This window comes from Coregonus lavaretus (genome assembly GCF_964263955.1).
Source record: "Coregonus lavaretus genome assembly, chromosome: 23".
Classification (NCBI taxonomy): domain Eukaryota; kingdom Metazoa; phylum Chordata; class Actinopteri; order Salmoniformes; family Salmonidae; genus Coregonus; species Coregonus lavaretus.
In genome coordinates this window covers 981,640-1,006,573 of record NC_140010.1, presented here as the reverse complement: position 1 = coordinate 1,006,573, position 24,934 = coordinate 981,640, and the positions used below count along the sequence as shown (strand labels likewise).

Below are 24,934 nucleotides of genomic sequence, written 5' to 3'. Positions count from 1 at the left end.
TAGCAGAGATGGTATCCATCAACCCAGTGGACTCTGCTCCAATCCTCGGGATCAACGTTGTGGTGAAGGATGAAGAGGGAGAGATAGTGGATTATTTAGCGGAACCCAGTAAGTTCTGATGGATCAATGTAGCTAAACTGTAAATTATTGGGATTATTTATTGTTATAGCCTATGTGTTTTTATTCTGTTGACACTAGGGCTGTCCTGGGGTGTGAAAGAGGAACAGGAAGAGGTACCGTGTCACCTTGGAGAACACGGTAAGTCTGGTGAGGTGACAATAGAGAGAAATAGTAATGGCGTCTTTTTGTAGGCACTAAAGCCGTCGTCAGCATGCTTCAGTGTACTGAACGAGTGTACTCGCATGGTCCCTAGAAAGACGTTCGCTTGAAAACTAAAAAAAATAAAGGGGAAAGCGGCAATATTACCCCGGGACTGTAGAGGGTGATGAGCTGGTAATAGCCATCTACGGCCAAACAAGGAAGTGAAGACACCCAAACAGGGAAGAAACGCGCGGGAGAAGATAATCAAAGACTTGTTTAACTATACCAAGATAGACCACAGCCTGTCGTTTCCAATGGGAACAAATTAGTCATATTGGGCAGAACAGACAAGGAGGTGGGCGGAGTAAAGTACGATTTAGCGAGATCTTATTGGCGCGTTCTGGCATTCATCTGCATATTTCCGTTAGGGACCGCCTACTCTGAAGTGCGCTTGTGCAATAACTAAATTCTCCTTTGTACTCCTTCTAAACATCGCGATTTTTAAAAACTTTTACAAATGGTAAAGTCTACAAAACGTAGTCCACTCTGTTCATAACATATTCTAGTTTTGGGAACAGAAAACTGTATTGAAATCAAATGTTTATTCGATGAGAAAATGTGCAGAATGTCTTTCCATCTTCTCCCACTGCCAGCCAGTGAGTGGAAACGCCAAGTGGATGCTTCACATGTATACATCCGGTGAAATATCTGTCTCATTGTTCCATCTGTGATATAATAGTGGACACAGAGAGACACTTGACTGGCGAGAAAATGGAAGTTGTGCGAATTGCCCTGGATCTACTAGATATGATGTACCTAGCCACATATATAATAGGGATCTACTAGATTTGATGTACCTAGCAACATATATAATAGGGATCTACTAGATATGATGTACCTAGCCACATATATAATAGGGATCTACTAGATTTGATGTACCTAGCAACATATATAATAGGGATCTACTAGATATGATGTACCTAGCAACACATATAATAGGGATCTACTAGATTTGATGTACCTAGCAACACATATAATAGGGATCTACTAGATTTGATGTACCTAGCAACACATATAATAGGGATCTACTAGATTTGATGTACCTAGCAACACATATAATAGGGATCTACTAGATTTGATGTACCTAGCAACATGTATAATAGGGATCTACTAGATTTGATGTACCTAGCAACATATATAATAGGGATCTACTAGATTTGATGTACCTAGCAACATATATAATAGGGATCTACTAGATATGATGTACCTAGCAACACATATAATAGGGATCTACTAGATTTGATGTACCTAGCAACACATATAATAGGGATCTACTAGATTTGATGTACCTAGCAACACATATAATAGGGATCTACTAGATTTGATGTACCTAGCAACACATATAATAGGGATCTACTAGATTTGATGTACCTAGCAACATGTATAATAGGGATCTACTAGATTTGATGTACCTAGCAACACATATAATAGGGATCTACTAGATTTGATGTACCTAGCAACACATATAATAGGGATCTACTAGATTTGATAGTACCTTGCAACACATATAATAGGGATCTACTAGATTTGATGTACCTAGCAACACATATAAAAGGCGAGATACGGAAACAGAGGCTACAGGGTGGATGTAGGGGCATGCGGCCGAGGGAGCTATGGTCGAGTGTTTTAAGACCCTCGATTTACCACCGCCAGCTGTCCGGCCAGGTACCACAACACCAATTCCTTGTGTTTTCCTGGGAGATGCAGCATTCCCCCTACATGAGAACCTCATGCGCCCTTATCCAGGTATGTTGATAATAGAATGTTGCAATCAACTGAACTTTTTCTGTTTCTAATTTCTAATGTATGCACCTCTGAGGAATGCCATTTTATCAAGGCTTTTGGAATATGGTTTCTGGAAAAAATCTCTGACGTGTATATATCTGACATATATTCTTGTTACCTCTCATTCACAGGTGTCCATCTTAATAAACCGGGGGTTACCTGAGTCAGAGAATGCATTCGGCATTATGGCTTCGATGAGGATTCTTGGTCGTCCAATCGACCCCTAAAAAGGCTAAGGGCATGTGGCCCTCCCCAACTACCTGTCCTCATGAGCCAAACACCAGATGCACTAAATGACCAAAAGTATGTGGACACCTGCTCGTTGAACATCTCATTCCAAAATGATGGGCATTAATATGGAGTTGGTCCCCCCTTTGCTGCTATAACAGCCTCTACTCTTCTGGGAAGGCTTTCCACTAGATGTTGGAACATTGCTGCGGGGACTTGCTTCCATTCAGCCACAAGAGCATTAGTGAGGTTGGGCACTGATGTTGGGCGATTAGGCCTGGCTCGCAGTCGGTGTTCCAATTCATCCCAAAGGTGTTCGATGGGGTTGAGTTCAGGGCTCTGTGCAGGCCAGTCAAGTTCTTCCACACCAATCTCCACAAACCATTTCTGTATGGTCCTCGCTTTGTGCACAGGGGCATTTTCATGCTGAAACCGGAAAGGGCCTTCCCCAAACTGTTGCCACAAAGTTGGAAGCACAGAATCGTCTAGAATGTCATTGTATGCTGTAGCGTTAAGATTTCCCCTCACTGGAACTAAGGGTCCTAGCCCGAACCATGAAAAACAGCCCCAGAACATTATTCCTCCTCCACCAAACTTTACAGTTGGCACTATGAATAGCATTCTCCTGGCATTCGCCAAACCCAGATTCGTCTGTTGGACTGCCAGATGGTGAAGCGTGATTCATCACTCCAGAGAACGCGTTTCCACTGCTCCAGAGTCCAATGGCAGCGAGCTTTACACCACTTCAGCCGACACTTGGCATTGCGCATGATGATCTTAGGCTTGTGCGCGGCTGCTCAGCCATGGAAACCCATTTCATGAAGCTCCTGACTAACAGTTATTATGTTGACGTTGCTTCCAGAGGCAGTTTGGAACTCGGTAGTGATTTGTTACAGACGATTTTTACCCACTACTCGCTTCAGCACTCAGCGGTCCCGTTTTGTGAGCTCGGCTGAGCCGTTGTTGCTCCTAGACGTTTCCACTTCACAATAACAGCACTTACATTTGACCGGGGCAGTTTTAGCAGGGCAGAAATGTGAAGAACTGACTTGTTGGAAAGGTGGCATCCTATGACTGTGCCACGTTGAAAGTTACTGAGCTCTTCAGTAAGGCCATTCTATTGCAGATGTTTGTCTATGGAGATTGCATGGCTGTGTGCTTGATTTTATACACCTGTCAGCAACGGGTGTGGCTGAAATAGCCAAATCCACTAATTTGAAGTGGTGTCCACATACTTTTTTATATATAGTGTTCGTGCCGCCCGCATTTGCTGACAAACCACTCCCTTCATTTGCTGACAACCCCCCCCCCCCCCCCCCCCGTGGTTAGGAGAGGACAACTCAACCCAAAGCCAGCCAATCAAGAATAGGGCTTTGTTTGGACTGCTCACACACACTCCTTGATGGACGCACTGTGAACCAAAGTACTTTGTACTAAAAATGTAGACTTTTAATCTTGATTCTATGACGTCTCAGTGTCCAGTAATTTAGATTACATTGAACTACACCACCAGTAGTAGAAAGCCTGTCTAGTCTGTGGCTCACAGCTCTTCTCTACGTTGTCAGAACTTGATGTTCAAATAGAATGCATTGAAACCCCTTGTATTGTGATCAAGATGTGGTTGTCCCACTGGCTATCCTAAGTTGAATGCACCAATTTGTAAGTCGCTCTGGATAAGAGCGTCTGCTAAATGACTTAAATGTAAATGTATTGAGATGAAAAAATGCCAACAGAGCCTTTTCGGCACACTAATAAACCTTTATTCTTGCTTCTGAACGTAAACCACAGTACAAACGTGTCTGCTGAGAACAGGCATGTGAACAAGTGTCATGGAAGAAAATGTGTCAGAGTGTAGTTTATTTCTGAACAATAGTACAACAGTGTCTGCTTACTCTGCTATGAACAGACATGGAGATAACAGAAGTGTCTATGGAATAATGTCTGAACACAGAACAAGTTCATTTCACTGTGATTCCATCGAATTCCTCCTGGAGTTTTGGTGAGAGTTCATCCATGAAATCAGCTATAGGTGCCAGGACTCTGTGGAGAGGAGGGGGGACATTAGGAGTATCTGGAGAGCAGTGTGCATGGAGAGGAGAGGAGGAGAGGAGGGGGGACATTAGGAGTATCTGGAGAGCAGTGTGCATGGAGAGGAGAGGAGAGGAGAGGAGAGGAGGGGGGACATTAGGAGTATCTGGAGAGCAGTGTGCATGGAGAGGAGAGGAGGAGGAGAGGAGGGGGGACATTAGGAGTATCTGGAGAGCAGTGTGCATGGAGAGGAGGAGAGGAGGGGGGGCATTAGGAGTATCTGGAGAGCAGTGTGCATGGTGAGGAGAGGAGGAGAGGAGGGGGGACATTAGGAGTATCTGGAGAGCAGTGTGCATGGAGAGGAGAGGAGGAGAGGAGGGGGGGCATTAGGAGTATCTGGAGAGCAGTGTGCATGGAGAGGAGAGGAGGGGGGGCATTAGGAGTATCTGGAGAGCAGTGTGCATGGTGAGGAGAGGAGGGGGGGCATTAGGAGTATCTGGAGAGCAGTGTGCATGGAGAGGAGAGGAGGAGAGGAGGGGGGGCATTAGGAGTATCTGGAGAGCAGTGTGCATGGTGAGGAGAGGAGGGGGGGCATTAGGAGTATCTGGAGAGCAGTGTGCATGGTGAGGAGAGGAGGGGGGGCATTAGGAGTATCTGGAGAGCAGTGTGCATGGAGAGGAGAGGAGGAGAGGAGGGGGGGCATTAGGAGTATCTGGAGAGCAGTGTGCATGGTGAGGAGAGGAGGGGGGGCATTAGGAGTATCTGGAGAGCAGTGTGCATGGTGAGGAGAGGAGGAGAGGAGGGGGGACATTAGGAGTATCTGGAGAGCAGTGTGCATGGAGAGGAGAGGAGGAGAGGAGGGGGGACATTAGGAGTATCTGGAGAGGAGAGGAGAGGAGAGGAGGGGGGGGCATTAGGAGTATCTGGAGAGCAGTGTGCATGGAGAGGAGAGGAGAGGAGAGGAGGAGAGGAGGGGGGACATTAGGAGTATCTGGAGAGCAGTGTGCATGGTGAGGAGAGGAGGAGAGGAGGGGGGACATTAGGAGTATCTGGAGAGCAGTGTGCATGGAGAGGAGGAGAGGAGGGAGGACATTAGGAGTATCTGGAGAGCAGTGTGCATGGAGAGGAGAGGAGGAGAGAGGAGGGGAGACATTAGGAGTATCTGGAGAGCAGTGTGCATGGAGAGGGGAGGAGAGGAGGGGAGACATTAGGAGTATCTGGAGAGCAGTGTGCATGGAGAGGAGAGGAGGAGAGGAGGGGGGGACATTAGGAGTATCTGGAGAGCAGTGTGCATGGAGAGGAGAGGAGAGGAGAGGAGGGGAGACATTAGGAGTATCTGGAGAGCAGTGTGCATGGAGAGGAGAGGAGAGGAGGAGAGGAGGGGGGGCATTAGGAGTATCTGGAGAGCAGTGTGCATGGAGAGGAGAGGAGGGGGGACATTAGGAGTATCTGGAGAGCAGTGTGCATGGAGAGGAGAGGAGAGGAGGGGAGACATTAGGAGTATCTGGAGAGCAGTGTGCATGGAGAGGAGAGGAGAGGAGAGGAGGGGAGACATTAGGAGTATCTGGAGAGCAGTGTGCATGGAGAGGAGAGGAGGAGAGGAGGGGGGGCATTAGGAGTATCTGGAGAGCAGTGTGCATGGAGAGGAGAGGAGAGGAGGGGGGACATTAGGAGTATCTGGAGAGCAGTGTGCATGGAGAGGAGAGGAGGGGGGACATTAGGAGTATCTGGAGAGCAGTGTGCATGGAGAGGAGAGGAGGAGAGGAGGGGGGACATTAGGAGTATCTGGAGAGCAGTGTGCATGGTGAGGAGAGGAGGAGAGGAGGAGAGGAGGGGGGACATTAGGAGTATCTGGAGAGCAGTGTGCATGGAGAGGAGAGGAGGAGAGGAGGGGGGACATTAGGAGTATCTGGAGAGCAGTGTGCATGGAGAGGAGAGGAGGAGAGGAGGGGGGACATTAGGAGTATCTGGAGAGCAGTGTGCATGGAGAGGAGAGGAGGAGAGGAGGGGGGACATTAGGAGTATCTGGAGAGCAGTGTGCATGGAGAGGAGAGGAGGAGAGGAGGGGGGACATTAGGAGTATCTGGAGAGCAGTGTGCATGGAGAGGAGGGGAGGAGGAGAGGAGGGGGGACATTAGGAGTATCTGGAGAGCAGTGTGCATGGTGAGGAGAGGAGGAGAGGAGGGGGGACATTAGGAGTATCTGGAGAGCAGTGTGCATGGAGAGGAGAGGAGAGGAGGAGAGGAGGGGGGACATTAGGAGTATCTGGAGAGCAGTGTGCATGGAGAGGAGAGGAGGAGAGGAGGGGGGACATTAGGAGTATCTGGAGAGCAGTGTGCATGGAGAGGAGAGGAGGAGAGGAGGGGGGACATTAGGAGTATCTGGAGAGCAGTGTGCATGGAGAGGAGAGGAGGAGAGGAGGGGGGGACATTAGGAGTATCTGGAGAGCAGTGTGCATGGAGAGGAGAGGAGGAGAGGAGGGGGGGCATTAGGAGTATCTGGAGAGCAGTGTGCATGGAGAGGAGAGGAGGAGGGGCATTAGGAGTATCTGGAGAGCAGTGTGCATGGAGAGGAGAGGAGGAGAGGAGGGGGGACATTAGGAGTATCTGGAGAGCAGTGTGCATGGAGAGGAGAGGAGGAGAGGAGGGGGGGCATTAGGAGTATCTGGAGAGCAGTGTGTATGGTGTGGAGAGTAGAGGAGAGGAGGGGGGACATTAGGAGTATCTGGAGAGCAGTGTGTATGGAGAGGAGAGGAGGAGAGGAGAGGGGGGGGGACATTAGGAGTATCTGGAGAGCAGTGTGCATGGAGAGGAGAGGAGGAGAGGAGGGGGGACATTAGGAGTATCTGGAGAGCAGTGTGCATGGAGAGGAGAGGAGGAGAGGAGGGGGGACATTAGGAGTATCTGGAGAGCAGTGTGCATGGAGAGGAGAGGAGAGGAGGAGAGGAGGGGGGGCATTAGGAGTATCTGGAGAGCAGTGTGCATGGAGAGGAGAGGAGAGGAGGGGGGGCATTAGGAGTATCTGGAGAGCAGTGTGCATGGAGAGGAGAGGAGAGGAGGAGAGGAGGGGGGGCATTAGGAGTATCTGGAGAGCAGTGTGCATGGAGAGGAGAGGAGAGGAGGAGAGGAGGGGGGGCATTAGGAGTATCTGGAGAGCAGTGTGTATGGTGTGGAGAGTAGAGGAGAGGAGGGGGGACATTAGGAGTATCTGGAGAGCAGTGTGCATGGAGAGGAGGAGAGGAGGGGGGGCATTAGGAGTATCTGGAGAGCAGTGTGCATGGTGAGGAGAGGAGGAGAGGAGGGGGGACATTAGGAGTATCTGGAGAGCAGTGTGCATAGTGAGGAGAGGAGGAGAGGAGGAGGGACATTAGGAGTATCTGGAGAGCAGTGTGCATGGAGAGGAGAGGAGGAGAGGAGGTGGGGCATTAGGAGTATCTGGAGAGCAGTGTGCATGGAGAGGAGAGGAGGAGAGGAGGAGGGGCATTAGGAGTATCTGGAGAGCAGTGTGCATGGAGAGGAGAGGAGGAGAGGAGGGGGGACATTAGGAGTATCTGGAGAGCAGTGTGCATGGAGAGGAGAGGAGGAGAGGAGGGGGGGCATTAGGAGTATCTGGAGAGCAGTGTGTATGGTGTGGAGAGTAGAGGAGAGGAGGGGGGACATTAGGAGTATCTGGAGAGCAGTGTGTATGGAGAGGAGAGGAGGAGAGGAGGGGGGACATTAGGAGTATCTGGAGAGCAGTGTGCATGGAGAGGAGAGGAGAGGAGGAGAGGAGGGGGGGCATTAGGAGTATCTGGAGAGCAGTGTGCATGGAGAGGAGAGGAGAGGAGGAGAGGAGGGGGGGCATTAGGAGTATCTGGAGAGCAGTGTGCATGGAGAGGAGAGGAGAGGAGGAGGGGGGGCATTAGGAGTATCTGGAGAGCAGTGTGCATGGAGAGGAGAGGAGGAGGGACATTAGGAGTATCTGGAGAGCAGTGTGCATGGTGAGGAGAGGAGGAGAGGAGGAGAGGAGGGGGGACATTAGGAGTATCTGGAGAGCAGTGTGCATGGAGAGGAGAGGAGGAGAGGAGGAGAGGAGGGGGGGCATTAGGAGTATCTGGAGAGCAGTGTGCATGGAGAGGAGAGGAGAGGAGAGGAGGGGAGACATTAGGAGTATCTGGAGAGCAGTGTGCATGGAGAGGAGAGGAGGTGGGACATTAGGAGTATCTGGAGAGCAGTGTGCATGGAGAGGAGAGGAGAGGAGGGGGGGCATTAGGAGTATCTGGAGAGCAGTGTGCATGGAGAGGAGAGGAGAGGAGGAGAGGAGGGGGGGCATTAGGAGTATCTGGAGAGCAGTGTGCATGGAGAGGAGAGGAGAGGAGAGGAGGAGAGGAGGGGGGGCATTAGGAGTATCTGGAGAGCATTGTGCATGGAGAGGAGAGGAGGAGAGGAGGGGGGGCATTAGGAGTATCTGGAGAGCAGTGTGCATGGAGAGGAGAGGAGGAGAGGAGGAGAGGAGGGGGGGCATTAGGAGTATCTGGAGAGCAGTGTGCATGGAGAGGAGAGGAGAGGAGAGGAGAGGAGGGGAGACATTAGGAGTATCTGGAGAGCAGTGTGCATGGAGAGGAGAGGAGGAGAGGAGGAGAGGAGGGGGGACATTAGGAGTATCTGGAGAGCAGTGTGCATGGTGAGGAGAGGAGGAGAGGAGGAGAGGAGGGGGGACATTAGGAGTATCTGGAGAGCAGTGTGCATGGAGAGGAGAGGAGGAGAGGAGGAGAGGAGGGGGGACATTAGGAGTATCTGGAGAACAGTTTGCATGGTGAGGAGAGGAGGAGAGGAGGAGAGGAGGGGGGACATTAGGAGTATCTGGAGAGCAGTGTGCATGGTGAGGAGAGGAGGAGAGGAGGGGGGACATTAGGAGTATCTGGAAAGCAGTGTGCATGGAGAGGAGAGGAGGAGAGGAGGGGGGACATTAGGAGTATCTGGAGAGCAGTGTGCATGGAGAGGAGAGGAGGAGGAGAGGAGGAGAGGAGGGGGGACATTAGGAGTATCTGGAGAGCAGTGTGCATGGTGAGACTACAATCGACTATATAATGTTGCATACGTTTGAGCAGAGATGACTGGGTTTGCTACTGCAGTCTGCTCGTCTGGATGACCTTGGTACCAAACTTTGACTTTGGTGGGAAGCTTATGATTTTCTTTCTTTTCAAAATTATGTTTGATCAAAAGTTGTAAAGATCTTTAGTTTAGTTGGTTGGCTTGTTTTCCCTGGTTGGTAGCTTGGGGTTGTGGAGAGCAGAGAGCTTGTTTCCCTGGTTGGTAGCTTGGGGTTGTGGAGAGCAGAGAGCTTGTTTCCCTGGTTGGGTTAGGGTTAGGGCTAGCTTGGGGTTGTGGAGAGCAGAGAGCTTGTTTCCCTGGTTGGTAGCTTGGGGTTGTGGAGAGCAGAGAGCTTGTTTCCCTGGTTGGTAGCTTGGGGTTGTGGAGAGCAGAGAGCTTGTTTCCCTGGTTGGTAGCTTTTTTTTATTTTTTTTATTTCACCTTTATTTAACCAGGTAAGCCAGTTGAGAACAGGTTCTCATTTACAACTGCGACCTGGCCAAGATAAAGCAAAGCAGTGCAATAAAAACAACACAGAGTTACATATGGGGTAAAAAACATAAAGTCAAAAATACAACAGAAAATATATATACAGTGTGTGCAAATGTAGCAAGTTATGGAGGTAAGGCAATAAATAGGCTATAGTGCAGAATAATTACAATAGTATTAACACTGGAATGCTAGATGTGCAAGAGATTATGTGCAAATAGAGATACTGGGGTGCAAAAGAGCAAAATAAATAACAATATAGGGATGAGGTAGTTGGGTGGGCTAATTTCAGATGGGCTGTGTACAGGTGCAGTGATCGGTAAGGTGCTCTGACAACTGATGCTTAAAGTTATTGAGGGAGATAAGAGTCTCCAGCTTCAGAGATTTTTGCAATTCGTTCCAGTCATTGGCAGCAGAGAACTGGAAGGAATGGCGGCCAAAGGAGGTGTTGGCTTTGGGAATGACCAGTGAGATATACCTGCTGGAGCGCAGACTACGGGTGGGTGCTGCTATGGTGACCAATGAGCTAAGATAAGGCGGGGATTTGCCTAGCAGTGATTTATAGATGGCCTGGAGCCAGTGGGTTTGACGACGAACATGTAGTGAGGACCAGCCAACAAGAGCGTACAGGTCACAGTGGTGGGTAGTGTATGGGGCTTTGGAGACAAAACGGATGGCACTGTGATAGACTACATCCAATTTGCTGAGTAGAGTGTTGGAGGCTATTTTGTAAATGACATCGCCGAAGTCAAGGATCGGTAGGATAGTCAGTTTTACGAGGGCATGTTTGGCAGCATGAGTGAAGGAGGCTTTGTTGCGAAATAGGAAGCCGATTCTAGATTTAACTTTGGATTGGAGATTCTTTATGTGAGTCTGGAAGTTGAGTTTACAGTCTAACCAGACACCTAGGTATTTGTAGTTGTCCACATACTCTAGGTCAGACCCGTCGAGAGTGGTGATTCTAGTCGGGTGGGCGGGTGCCAGCAGCGTTCGATTGAAAAGCATGCATTTAGTTTTACTAGTGTTTAAGAGCAGTTGGAGGCTACTGAAGGATTGTTGTATGGCATTGAAGCTCGTTTGGAGGTTTGTTAACACAGTGTCCAATGAAGGGCCAGATGTATACAACATGGTGTCGTCTGCGTAGAGGTGGATCTGAGAGTCACCAGCAGCAAGAGCGACATCATTGATATACACGGAGAAAAGTGTCGGCCCAAGAATTGAACCCTGTGGCACCCCCATAGAGACTGCCATAGGTCCAGACAACAGGCCCTCCGATTTGACACACTGAACTCTATCTGAGAAGTAGTTGGTGAACCAGGCGAGGCAGTCATTTGAGAAACCAAGGCTATTTAGTCTGCCAATAAGAATGCGGTGGTTGACAGAGTCGAAAGCCTTGGCCAGGTCGATGAAGACGGCTGCACAGTACTGTCTATTATCAATCGCGGTTATAATATCGTTTAGGACCTTGAGCGTGGCTGAAGTGCACCCGTGACCAGCTCGGAAACCGGATTGCATAGCGGAGAAGGTACGGTGGTATTCGAAATGGTCGGTGATCTGTTTGTTAACTTGGCTTTCAAATACTTTCGAAAGGCAGGGCAGGATGGATATAGGTCTGTAGCAGTTTGGATCTAGAGTGTCACCCCCTTTGAAGAGGGGGATGACCGCGGCAGCTTTCCAATCTCTGGGGATCTCAGACGTTATGAAAGAGAGGTTGAACAGACTAGTAATAGGGGTTGCGACAATTTCGGCGGCTAGTTTTAGAAAGAAAGGGTCCAGATTGTCTAGCCCAGCTGATTTGTAGGGGTCCAGATTTTGCAGCGCTTTCAAAACATCAGCTGTCTGAATTTGTGTGAAGGCGAAGCGGGGGGGGGCATGGGCAAGTTGCAGCAGAGGGTGCAGAGTTGGTGGCCGGGGTAGTGGTAGCCAGATGGAAAGCATGGCCAGCTGTAGCAAAATGCTTGTTGAAATTCTCGATTATTGTAGATTTATCGGTGGTGATAGTGTTTCCTAGCCTCAGTGCAGTGGGCAGCTGGGAGGAAGTGCTCTTATTCTCCATGGACTTTACAGTGTCCCAAAACTTTTTGGAGTTAGTGCTACAGGATGCAAATTTCTGTTTGAAAAAGTTAGCCTTTGCTTTCCTGACTGCTTGTGTATATTGGTTCCTAACTTCCCTGAAAAGTTGCATATCGCGGGGGCTATTTGATGCTAATGCTGTACGCCACAGGATGTTTTTGTGCTGGTCAAGGGCAGTCAAGTCTGAGGAGAACCAGGGGCTATATCGGTTCTTAGTTCTGTATTTTTTGAATGGGGCATGTTTATTTAAGATTGAGAGGAAATTACTTTTAAGGAACAACCAGGCATCCTCTACTGACGGAATGAGATCTATATCCATCCAGGATACCTGGGCCAGGTCAATTAGGAAGGCCTGCTCGCTAAAGTGTTTTAGGGAGCGTTTGACAGTGATGAGGGGTGGTCGTTTGACCGCGGACCCGTTACGGACGCAGGCAATAAGGCAGTGATCGCTGAGATCCTGGTTGAAGACAGCTGAGGTGTATTTAGAGGGTATGTTAGTCAGGATGATATCTATGAGGGTACCCATGTTTACGGATTTAGGGTTGTACCTGGTAGGTTCGTTGATAATTTGCGTGAGGTTGAGGGCATCTAGCTTGGATTGTAGGATGGCTGGGGTATTAAGCATATCCCAATTTAGGTCACCAAGCAGTACAAACTCTGAGGATAAATGGGGGGCAATCAATTCACATATGGTGTCCAGGGCACAGCTGGGGGCTGAGGGGGGTCTGTAGCAAGCGGCAACAGTGAGAGACTTATTTCTGGAAAGGTGGATTTTTAGAAGTAGAAGCTCAAACTGTTTGGGCACAGACCTGGATAGTATGATAGAGCTCTGCAGGCTATCTCTACAGTAGATTGCAACTCCACCCCCTTTGGCAGTTCTATCTAGACGGAAAATGTTATAGTTGGGGATGGAAATTTCAGAATTTTTGGTGGCCTTCCTGAGCCAGGATTCAGACACTGCTAGAACATCAGGGTTGGCAGAGTGTGCTAACGCAGTGAATAACTCAAACTTAGGAAGTAGACTTCTGATATTTATGTGCAAGAAACCAAGACTTTTGCGATTACAGAAGTCATCAAATGATAGCGCCTGGGGAGTAGGAGTGATACTGGGGGCTGCAGGGCCTGGGTTAGCCTCTACATCACCAGAGGAACAGAGGAGGACTAGAATAAGGATACGGCTAAAGGCTTTAAGAACTGGTCTTCTAGTGCGTTGGGTACATAGAATAAAGGGGGCAGATTTCCGGGTGTTATAGAAAAGATTCAGGGCATTATGTACAGACAAGGATATGGAAGGATATGAGTAAAGTGGAGGTAAACCTAAGCGTTGGGTAACAATGAAAGAGATAGCATCGCAGGAGGCATCAATTGAGTCGGTCTCCGCGTGTATAGGGGGAGGGGCAAAGGAGCTATCTAAGGCAGGTTTAGCTAGGCTGGGGGGTCTACAGTGATATAGTACAATTAGAAATAACCAAAACAACAATAAACTAACCATGTTTGGGCTGAGGCTAAACATAAACAGGATGTAGTACCGTAAAAAGGAACAGTCCAGCAGACATCAGCTGTATAGCTGAGTTATCATAAGGTCCGGTGGTAAAGCACTAGTGAGTAAGAGGCCATGGCTAGCGTGTGCTAGCGGGCCAGGGCTAGCAGATGGATGGAATCTTCGTGGTTAACGTCGTAACCACATCAGACGATTTCGTCGGCAGACCAGTCGTGTAGGATCGGCGGGGCTCCGTGTCAACACTAGGTGGTCCCGTCCGGTTGACAGAGAGGTAGATAGCCGGGAGATGGGCCTAGCTCAGGATGATTAGCCAGACCACAGCGTCCGTTTTGTTGTAGCTAGCTGGTAGCGATGAATCCGGAGTTAAAGGTCCAGTGATTCAGTGATTCTGGCGGAAAAACTGATATGTTCTGGGTCGATAACGCGCTGTGCAGACTGGCCGAATATCCGGTGATCAATGTCCAGTGATTAAAATTAATCCCGCAGAAAAAAAATCCAATGTTCTGGGTGAAATACCGCTAGCTGTGGCTAATAGTAAGTAGCTAGTTAGCTGGCTAGCTAGTTTCAACTGGAGATTCTAGATTCTAGATAAAGGTAAGTCAATAATAGAATCTGTTCCACATTGAGTGAGGCGGGTTGCAGGAAAGTATATTTTGTAGAAGGATGAAAAGTCTGATAGGGAAATATGTACGAAAATACAGAAAAATAGGGTATTTACAGGCTATTTACAGACATACGATAAAAACACAACTGCACTACTACGCCATCTTGGATCATCCAGCTTGGGGTTGTGGAGAGCAGAGAGCTTGTTTCCCTGGTTGGGTTAGGGTTAGGGCTAGCTTGGGGTTGTGGAGAGCAGAGAGCTTGTTTCCCTGGTTGGGTTAGGGTTAGGGCTAGCTTGGGGTTACCGCTAGGCTAGCCACTATGCTAAACAGCTACTGCTAAACTCAGCAACAACAAAAACTATCTTTCCAAGATAATTAGTTACATTCCAAATAACTTCACAGATCTTCATTATAAAGGGTTTAAACTCTGTTTCCCATGCTTGTTCAATGAACCATAAACAATTAATGAACATGCACCTGTGGAACGGTCGTTAAGACACTAACAGCTTACAGACGGTAGACAATTAAGGTCACAGTTATGAAAACTTAGGACACTAAAGAGGCCTTTCTACTGACTCTGAAAAACACCAAAAGAAAGATGCCCAGGGTCCCTGCTCATCTGCGTGAACGTGCCTTAGGCATGCTGCAAGGAGGCATGAGGACTGCAGATGTGGCCAGGGCAATAAATTGCAATGTCCCTACTGTGAGACGCCTAAGACAGCACTACAGGGAGACAGGACGAACAGCTGATTGTCCTCGCAGTGGCAGACCACGTGTAACAACACCTGCACAGGATCGGTACATCCGAACATCACACCTGCGGGACAGGTACAGGATGGCAACAACAACTGCCCGAGTTACACCAGGAACGCACAATCCCTCCATCAGTGCTCAGACTGTCCGCAATATGCTGAGAGAGGCTGGACTGAGGGCTTGTAGGCCTGTTGTAAGGCAGGTCCTCACCAGACATCACCGGCACAAACCCACCGTCGCTGGACCAGACAGGACTGGCAAAAAGTGCTCTTCACTGACATGTCGTGGTTTTGTCTCACCATGGGTGATGGTCGGATTCGCGTGTATCTTCGAAGGAATGAGCGTTACACCGAGGCCTGTACTCTGGAGTGGGATCGATTTGGAGGTGGAGGGTCCGACATGGTCTGGGGCGGTGTGTCACAGCATCATCGGACTGAGCTTGTTGTCATTGCAGGCAATCTCAACGCTGTGCGTTACAGGGAAGACATCCTCCTCCCTCATGTGGTACCCTTCCTGCAGGCTCATCCTGACATGACCCTCCAGCATGACAATACCACCACGCACAGAACGAGCAGTATGGCTGATTCCTGCAAGACAGGAATGTCAGTGTAGTAGTAGTAGTATTTTAATTAACATTCAAATTAGTAGTATTTTAATTAAAATTCAAAGTAGTAGTATTTTAATTAACATTCAAAGTAGTAGTATTTTAATTAAAATTCAAAGTAGTAGTATTTTAATTAAAATTCAAAGTAGTAGTATTTTAATTAAAATTCAAAGTAGTAGTATTTTGATTAACATTCAAATTAGTAGTATTTTTAAAGGGTAAAATAAAACAAGTAACTGGTGCTTATTAATTTTATAAACATATTGTTCAATTGATTATTATTGTGATAATTCAGTCAGTTTATTGTGATAATTCAGTCAGTTTATTGTGATAATTCAGTCAGTTTATTGTGATAGTTCAGTCAGTTTATTGTGATAATTCAGTCAGTTTATTGTGATAATTCAGTCAGTTTATTGTGATGATTCAGTCAGTTTATTGTGATAATTCAGTCAGTTTATTGTGATAATTCAGTCAGTTTATTGTGATAATTCAGTCAGTTTATTGTGATAATTCAGTCAGTTTATTGTGATAATTCAGTCAGTTTATTGTGATGATTCAGTCAGTTTATTGTGATGATTCAGTCAGTTTATTGTGATAGTCCAGTCAGTTTATTGTGATAATTCAGTCAGTTTATTGTGATAATTCAGTCAGTTTGTGATAATTCAGTCAGTTTGTGATAATTCAGTCAGTTTATTGTGATGATTCAGTCAGTTTGTGATGATTCAGTCAGGTTATTGTGATAGTCCAGTCAGGTTATTGTGATAGTCCAGTCAGTTTATTGTGATAGTCCAGTCAGGTTATTGTGATAGTCCAGTCAGGTTATTGTGATAGTCCAGTCAGGTTATTGTGATAGTCCAGTCAGTTTATTGTGATAATCAGTCAGTTTATTGTGATGATTCAGTCAGTTTATTGTGATAGTCCAGTCAGTTTATTGTGATATATCTTTCTGTCCATATCACCCAGCTCTAATAAGAGGATATGGATGCAATACGTACAAGGATCTCAGATATTGGGCAACATTTCAGAGAATCCAACGGAAAGGTATACAATTAAAAGTTTTATTTCTCTCCCCTAAGATTCCATAGGATGGGTTTGTCCCAGGATGGTGTGTGTTAGCGTGTGAAGGGGCAAAAGGAACCCTCCTACATGCACTGGGAAAGCCTGGTTGTGCGCCCCCTATGGGACAAAGCCTTACAGTGCATGGGAGACGGAGTTTGATCCCAGGTACCCAGGTCACCAAGACTGTGTCTGTTGAGTGACAAGTCTGAAATAAGAGGGATTAACCAGACAGGATTTAAAATATTATGTTGAAGTATTGTGTCAGTGTTAAGGCTGGTCTGAAGTATTGTGTCAGTGTTAAGGCTGGTCTGAAGTATTGTGTCAGTGTTAAGGCTGGTCTGAAGTATTGTGTCAGTGTTAAGGCTGGTCTGAAGTATTGTGTCAGTGTTAAGGCTGGTCCTGGAACATTGGAAAAGCTCTAATGAGCCAGTGTTCACGGAGTGGATGAATATGTTGATCACAACAACATCGTCTGAAATCATGTTAGCAAAGAGGCTGGAGAAAATAATACATACAAGAGATGGGAACAATTCCTGTGTTTCCTTAAGGGCACATAACAGAATATCATGGCCATGAAATAGCAGATCATTTATCAGGAAAACATCTCCCTATGGATTTACAGTATGTGTTTTCTCTGGATTGGTGTTTTGTATTAGTGTTTTTTTGTTTAATTTGTTGGTTTGTGTTAAAGATGAAAAAATTCAATAAATTGTCTATATTAAAAAAACAATAGATGATATTACATAAATATAAAGTTTAAAATGAATAAAATATCCTACACACAGCACTATGAAATAATGTCCCATTAATGCTGTTCCCCTCCTGTCCTGCAGGTGGCAGTATAGGCCAGGCTATAGACCCTTCAGAATCACTCCAGAAGAACCAGCAGTGTCACACCACTGAAACCAACTACCCTTGCTTAGCCTGTGGGAAGTATTTCTACAACTCATCAACCCTGCGGAGACACATGCGTACTCACACAGGAGAGAGGCCTTACCACTGCTCTGAGTGTGGGCGGAGCTTCAGTCACTCTGGCAACCTGAGAAGTCACCAGGTGATCCACACAGGAGAGAGACCGTACCACTGTCTGGTCTGTGGCAAGAGCTTCAGTCAGCCAGGAGGCCTCGCCAAGCACCAGAGAACACACACAGGAGAGAAGCCATTCCACTGCACTTTCACAGAGTGCGGCAAGAGTTTCTCCAAGCTAGAACACCTACAGACACACCACAGGACGCACACAGGAGAGAAGCCTTACCCCTGCTCTGCCCCGGACTGTGGAAGGAAATTCTCCAACTCAGGCCAGCTGATCCAACACATGCGTACTCACACAGGAGAGAGGCCGTACCACTGCTCAGAGTGTCTGAAGACCTTCTCCCACCCAGGAGCTCTGAAAGACCACCAGAGGATTCACTCAGGAGAGAGACCCTACGTCTGCGCTGTCTTGGCCTGCGGTAAGAGGTTTATAAACTCTGGGGCTCTGAGGAAGCACAGCCAGACCCATACAGGGGAAAAACCTCACTGCTGCTCTGACTGTGGGAGAGGCTTCTCCCAGCTAGCTCACCTCCAGGCTCATCAGAGGACTCACACAGGGGAAAGACCCTATCATTGTTCCCTCTGTTGGAAGAGCTTCATTCAACAGGGGCATCTGGACAGGCATCGACGCATCCACCTAGCAGCGGACACACCTGAAGATCAGTTATCCCCTAGAATCAGTTCAGATCAGTACATTAGACCGATAGATGATTCACCTGACGTCTTTGATGAAGACACTGTGCCAGAACAACCTGTAGATGGTGAATTAATGAGTGAACTCGTATAATAATAATAATAATATGCCATTTAGCAGACGCTTTTATCCAAAGCGACTTACAGTCATGCATGCATACATTTTTTTGGTGTATGGGTGGTCCCGGGGATCGAACCCACTACCTTGGCGTTACAAGCGCCGTGCTCTACCAGCTGAGCTACAGAGGAATGATTGTATGATTGCATAATTCCAAACGTTGTGTACATTTTTACACTTGTTTTTACTTGTATTTCACTGCTGCGTAAAACCATCGGTGTTGTTATTCTGTCAAATATTCTGCAATACATCATATGGATGGATGGATGGATGGATGGATGAATGCTACAGCTAAACACAACATTTACACACTTTTCTTTAGTGTTTGTTTTCCCCCTCAGTGAATGTTGAACTTTTCATCCCAGTCTAGTTGATAACGGCACTACTGAATGTGTTGAACGTGTAAATGCTTTCATAAAACATTACAGTCAAATCACAGTTGTTCTACACTCAACCTTTGTTTAAAACATGGATTTAAAATGAGATAATATAATACATTGAGTTTGTAATAATATTTCAAGTACTATTATGAGTGAACTGCAAAACAAACTGCCTCAGCTGATCAGAGGAGGGAATGATGTGATGCAGGAGGCTTCTAATAATGATGTGATGCAGGAGGCTTCTAATAATGATGTGATGCAGGAGGCTTCTAATAATGATGTGATGCAGGAGGCTTCTAATAATGATGTGATCCAAGAGGCTTCTAATAATGATGTGATGCAGGAGGCTTCTAATAATGATGTGATCCAAGAGGCTTCTAATAATGATGTGATGCAGGAGGCTTCTAATAATGATGTGATGCAAGAGGCTTCTAATAATGATGTGATGCAAGAGGCTTCTAATAATGATGTGATGCAAGAGGCTTCTTATAATGATGTGATCCAAGAGGCTTCTAATAATGATGTGATGCAAGAGGCTTCTAATAATGATGTGATGCAAGAGGCTTCTAATAATGATGTGATGCAAGAGGCTTCTAATAATGATGTGATGCAAGAGGCTTCTAATAATGATATGATGCAGGAGGCTTCTAATAATGATATGATGCAAGAGGCTTCTAATAATGATGTGATGCAAGAGGCTTCTAATAATGATGTGATCCAAGAGGCTTCTAATAATGATGTGATCCAAGAGGCTTCTAATAATGATGTGATGCAAGAGGCTTCTAATAATGATGTGATCCAAGAGGCTTCTAATAATGATGTGATGCAAGAGGCTTCTAATAATGATGTGATGCAAGAGGCTTCTAATAATGATATGATGCAAGAGGCTTCTAATAATGATGTGATGCAGGAGGCTTCTAATAATGATGTGATGAAGGAGGCTTCTAATAATGATGTGATGCAGGAGGCTTCTAATAATGATATGATGCAAGAGGCTTCTAATAATGATGTGATGCAGGAGGCTTCTAATAATGATATGATGCAAGAGGCTTCTAATAATGATGTGATGCAAGAGGCTTCTAATAATGATGTGATCCAAGAGGCTTCTAATAATGATGTGATCCAAGAGGCTTCTAATAATGATGTGATGCAAGAGGCTTCTAATAATGATGTGATCCAAGAGGCTTCTAATAATGATGTGATCCAAGAGGCTTCTAATAATGATGTGATCCAAGAGGCTTCTAATAATGATGTGATGCAAGAGGCTTCTAATAAAGATGTTATGTACAGTGAATGCGGAAAATATTCAGACCCCTTGACTTTTTCCACATTTTGTTATATACCCCATAATGACAAAGCAAAAACAGTTTTTTTGAATTTTTTACAATTGTATTAAAAATAAAAAAATTAAATATCACATTTACATACAGTACCAGTCAAAAGTTTGGACACACCTACTCATTCCAGGGTTTTTCTTTATTTTTACTATTTTCTACATTGTAGAATAATAGTGAAGACATCAAAACTATGAAATAACACATATGGAATCATGTAGTAACCAAAAAAGTGTTAAACAAATCAAAATATATGCCGACCGCGAGCAGAACCTCCTCCATCTTAATTCCATTCTTGGGAACACACCTGAATCCATGGTAACGACAGCGTCTCCTCCGCGCTAGGCTGCGAAGCGATCGCTCACACCACACCACACCGTTCAAAACCCTGATTCATGCAACTCTTGTATGTTGAGTCAGGGTGTGGAGTTCTATGTTGTATTTTCTATGTTCTCAGTCTAGGTGTTGTAATTCTATGTCTGGCCGGGTGTGATTCCCAATCAGAGGCAGCTGTCGCTCGTTGTCTCTGATTGGGGGTCATACTTAGGCAGCCTGTTGGCATCATTAGTTGTGGGATCTTGTTCTGTGTGTAGGCTTGTTTTGTGTTTAGCCTGAGGACTTCACGTTTCGTTGGTTTGTTGTTTTGTTCGTGTGTTTATAGTTGAAATAAACCATGTATGCATTTCACGCTGCGCCTTGGTCTGACCTGTCCTTAAACAAACGTGACGGGGTACCACTAAAACAAACAGTGCATTAACCCTCCACCATAGAAAAATTTAAAGAAAAGACCAAGGAAAGAATCAAAAAATAAGTTAGGAAAGAGCCCTCCACACCAAACACTGGAACTCCCAGCATGCACTGAGAGAGAGTAGAGAGAATAGGCCATGTACCATCACCATCTCATGTCTCTGAGCCATCATCAGTAGGCCACGTACCATCACCATCTCATGTCTCTGAGCCATCGTCAGTAGGCCACGTACCATCACCATCTCATGTCTCTGAGCCATCGTCAGTAGACTCATCTGTGTAGATCAAGATGGCTGATATCGCCACCATTCTCTGTTCCACCCGGCAATTCCTACATAGCTGAATTCTTGCTGATCGTAAAGACAGAAGGTCACATACTGTGGTCGCACCCAAGTGGCTCATTAATCTGTACGCTCAGATTTATGACTAAGTCACACAAGAGAGTTTGTATCAGTAAACAAATACTAGCGTATAACAATGGACAATCTTTAAGTAAAAAACAGCATAGTATGTCTAATTAAACAGCATAGTATGTCTAATTAAACAGTATAGTATGTCTAATTAAACAGTATAGTATGTCTAATTAAACAGTATAGTATGTCTAATTAAACAGTATAGTATGTCTAATTAAACAGCATAGTATGTCTAATTAAACAGCATAGTATGTCTAATTAAACAGCATAGTATGTCTAATTAAACAGCATAGTATGTCTAATTAAACAGTATAGTATGTCTAATTAAACAGTATAGTATGTCTAATTAAACAGTATAGTATGTAGTATGTAATGAATATTAATTTCCTCCATATATCCCCCCATTTGAGACCAAGTCTCAACCTCATAGGAAATTACTTACAAGCATTTTCATCAAACAAGCATTAACGTGAGGGGAAAGGACATATGAATTAAACATCAGTACATAGAAAGCAATCGCTTCGTTGACACTGTCCATAACTCTACCATGGGAGCATAATTTACAGAACCACCGCTTAGGGCCTATGGACCTGCTGCACCATTAACTCAATGTTTACACCTTGGTGTTCTGGACACACTGCACCATTAACTCAATGTTTATACCTTGGTGTTCTGGACACGCTGCACCATTAACTCAATGTTTATACCTTGGTGTTCTGGACACGCTGCACCATTAACTCAATGTTTACACCTTGGTGTTATGGACACGCTGCACCATTAACTCAATGTTTACACCTTGGTGTTCTGGACACGCTGCACCATTAACTCAATGTTTATACCTTGGTGTTATGGACACACTGCACCATTAACTCAATGTTTACACCTTGGTGTTATGAACACACTGCACCATTAACTCAATGTTTATACCTTGGTGTTATGGACACGCTGCACCATTAACTCAATGTTTATACCTTGGTGTTATGGACATGCTGCACCATTAACTCAATGTTTACACCTTGGTGTTATGGACACGCTGCACCATTAACTCAATGTTTACACCTTGGTGTTATGGACACGCTGCACCATTAACTCAATGTTTATACCTTGGTGTTATGGACACGCTGCACCATTAACTCAATGTTTATACCTTGGTGTTATGGACACGCTGCACCATTAACTCAATGTTTATACCTTGGTGTTCTGGACATGCTGCACCATTAACTCAATGTTTATACCTTGGTGTTATGGACACGCTGCACCATTAACTCAATGTTTACACCTTGGTGTTATGGACACGCTGCACCATTAACTCAATGTTTACACCTTGGTGTTCTGGACACGCTGCACCATTAACTCAATGTTTATATGCACGATTAACTCAATGTTTATACTTTGGTGTTATGGACATGCTGCACCATTAACTCAATGTTTATATGCACCATTAACTCAATGTTTACACCTTGGTGTTATGGACATGCTGAACCATTAACTCAATGTTTACACCTTGGTGTTATGGACACACTGCACCATTAACTAAATGTTTTTACCTTGGTGTTCTGGATTATCACCGTCTTCATCAGACATGTAATCAGACATAGGAAATAAATCAGGTAAATAGGGCTCTGAGGTGTCTCCTTCAGGGGTCAGTAATGGCACGGCAAGAATAGTGTCAACGGCTTTGCTGCACAATTTCTTAACACAAGTTATAATAAACATTATTGTAAAAAGTATAACTAAGCCATAAATCAACCAATGAAATATTGTAGCTCCCATAACACCAAATAATGACTGAACCCATCCAAACGGATTCCAATCATTGTCTGGTTGGTGTTCATTTTGCAGAGGTCACCGCTGAGCTCTTTCGGACGTTCCACTACGATACTCAAGTTACCCTGACCCTGGGGTATGAATGTACAGCAATGGTCACCTATCATTCTGCAGAAGATGTGATTTCACCACTACAGCGAACTTCCCTTCCGGTGAGGTGGACTCCTGTATACAGGGATCTGTGGCTATTCTTTCAAGTGTTGTACCTTCGTTGACGAACCCCGAACGATCTGAAAGTTGACAATGGTGTCTGACATGACAACACTACCTCAAATCAAATCAAATCAAATTGTATTGGCCACATGCGCCGAATACAACAGGTGCAGACATTACAGTGAAATGCTTACTTACAGCCCTTAACCAACAGTGCATTTATTTTTAATAAAAAAGTAGAATAAAACAACAACAAAAAGTGCCTACCACTGTTGTGTCGTCAGCAAACTTAATGATGGTGTTGGAGTCATGCCTGGCCATGCAGTCATGGGTGAACAGGGAGTACAGGAGGGGACTGAGCACGCACTATCTCTGCTAGAACCTGCAACTAACACCCTTAAGCAAACATCCTGTCTCAAACACATGCCCCATATGTACTTCGCCTCCGGCTACAAATACATTTGCACATAAATCATTCCATTTAACCCATAACACGTTAGTCACTACTGCTTGTCCACTGTATATAGTTATAAACATACTAAAACATGATCAAGTCAATTGTACTGTATCATCCAGAAAGCTATATGTATTGATGCGCTTTAACATTAGAATTCTGATAACATGGTAAAACAAAAACCACACTATCAATGTCCCGATCATTGTTACACAACCCAAACTTAGAATGACAGTCCTTAGTGCGTCATGTTGAGTCTATCACTCAAATTCAAGACCCTCAACTTAGCATACACCAACACATTTACAAACAGTATATTCATCTTATATTTCCAGCATTAACAATTCTCATCAGTTGTGGTAATGACAGATTGGTCTAAATTACTATAAATCTCGCAGTGTGCAGACCTCCACAATCAACCTAATACCCAAAGAAACAATTTTGGATAAGCCTTAATCAATTACGGGCACGGTCGACCACCCCCCTCCCTCCCGGCACTCATCTTTCTGCCGTTTCTTCATGTTCTTCTTCAGATAGTGTTTCAGTTCATCCTCCCAATGGCACATGTTCAAAGTGGATGGCCCTTGATAATGTCACTCACTGTCCTTTACAGTCCAAAATGTCTTGTCCATTTTCCTGCCAGTACACCAGCAACATGAGAGAAGTTTGGAGCAGATCTCTCTCCATGCTCCCTCCACGTGGTCTCACGTCGCACTCCTGAGAGAAAAGGCATGAGAGAAAAGGCAGTTGATAGCTTCGACTGGATGCTGTGGACAGGTTGCTGGCTCGGACTCCGGTCTCACGGTAGAATCTGTGCAGGACAGGGCCGTAGTGAAGCTATTTTCGCCATTACTTCAGCCGGTTAGAGGGGGTTGAGGTTCACACTGTTCTTGGTCAAATTATCCCTTCCCATGCATCTAGACACCATCTGTGGTCACCTTCGCCATAACCTTGAGAGAGGACAGACCAAAACAACAGTTTAAGACATTTCTGATTCTGGAAATCCAGACCAACTATTCACCGTATGACAAATGATTACATTCCCAATTTTCTTAATAAAAACATTTCTAAGACAAATGTCAAAAAGAATAACAACACACTTGTTGAAACCATTTTTCTAATTTGCTTATACTCCCTTATCATACTGGCGACCTCACCGCAGAGTTACCAGGTCAGAGAGTTAGAGAGCTAACCCTTAGGGAGACATCCTGACCATACAGCAGACCCAATCTGTTACAGGGTCAGGGAGTTAGGGAGCTAACCAT

General features: G+C 45.6%; 1 protein-coding gene across 2 annotated transcripts; it reads left to right on the top strand.

The window, feature by feature from the left end:
* Nucleotides 1–8: 8 nt before the first annotated feature.
* LOC311150701 (uncharacterized protein) lies at nucleotides 9–20,035 on the top strand (the record flags this gene model as incomplete). Of its 2 annotated transcripts, none has more annotated exons than XM_084188211.1 (3): nucleotides 9–108; nucleotides 199–258; nucleotides 17,352–20,035. In XM_084188211.1, the coding sequence occupies 3 exons, from the start codon at nucleotides 9–11 to the stop codon at nucleotides 18,335–18,337; spliced, it is 1,146 nt and encodes a 381-aa protein (XP_084044337.1). In that variant the 3' UTR covers nucleotides 18,338–20,035. The 2 variants fall into 2 exon arrangements, with proteins under 2 accessions (XP_084044337.1, XP_084044338.1); XM_084188212.1 differs by lacking the exons at nucleotides 9–108; nucleotides 199–258 and adding exons at nucleotides 282–2,067; nucleotides 2,238–2,409.
* Nucleotides 20,036–24,934: the final 4,899 nt, after the last annotated feature.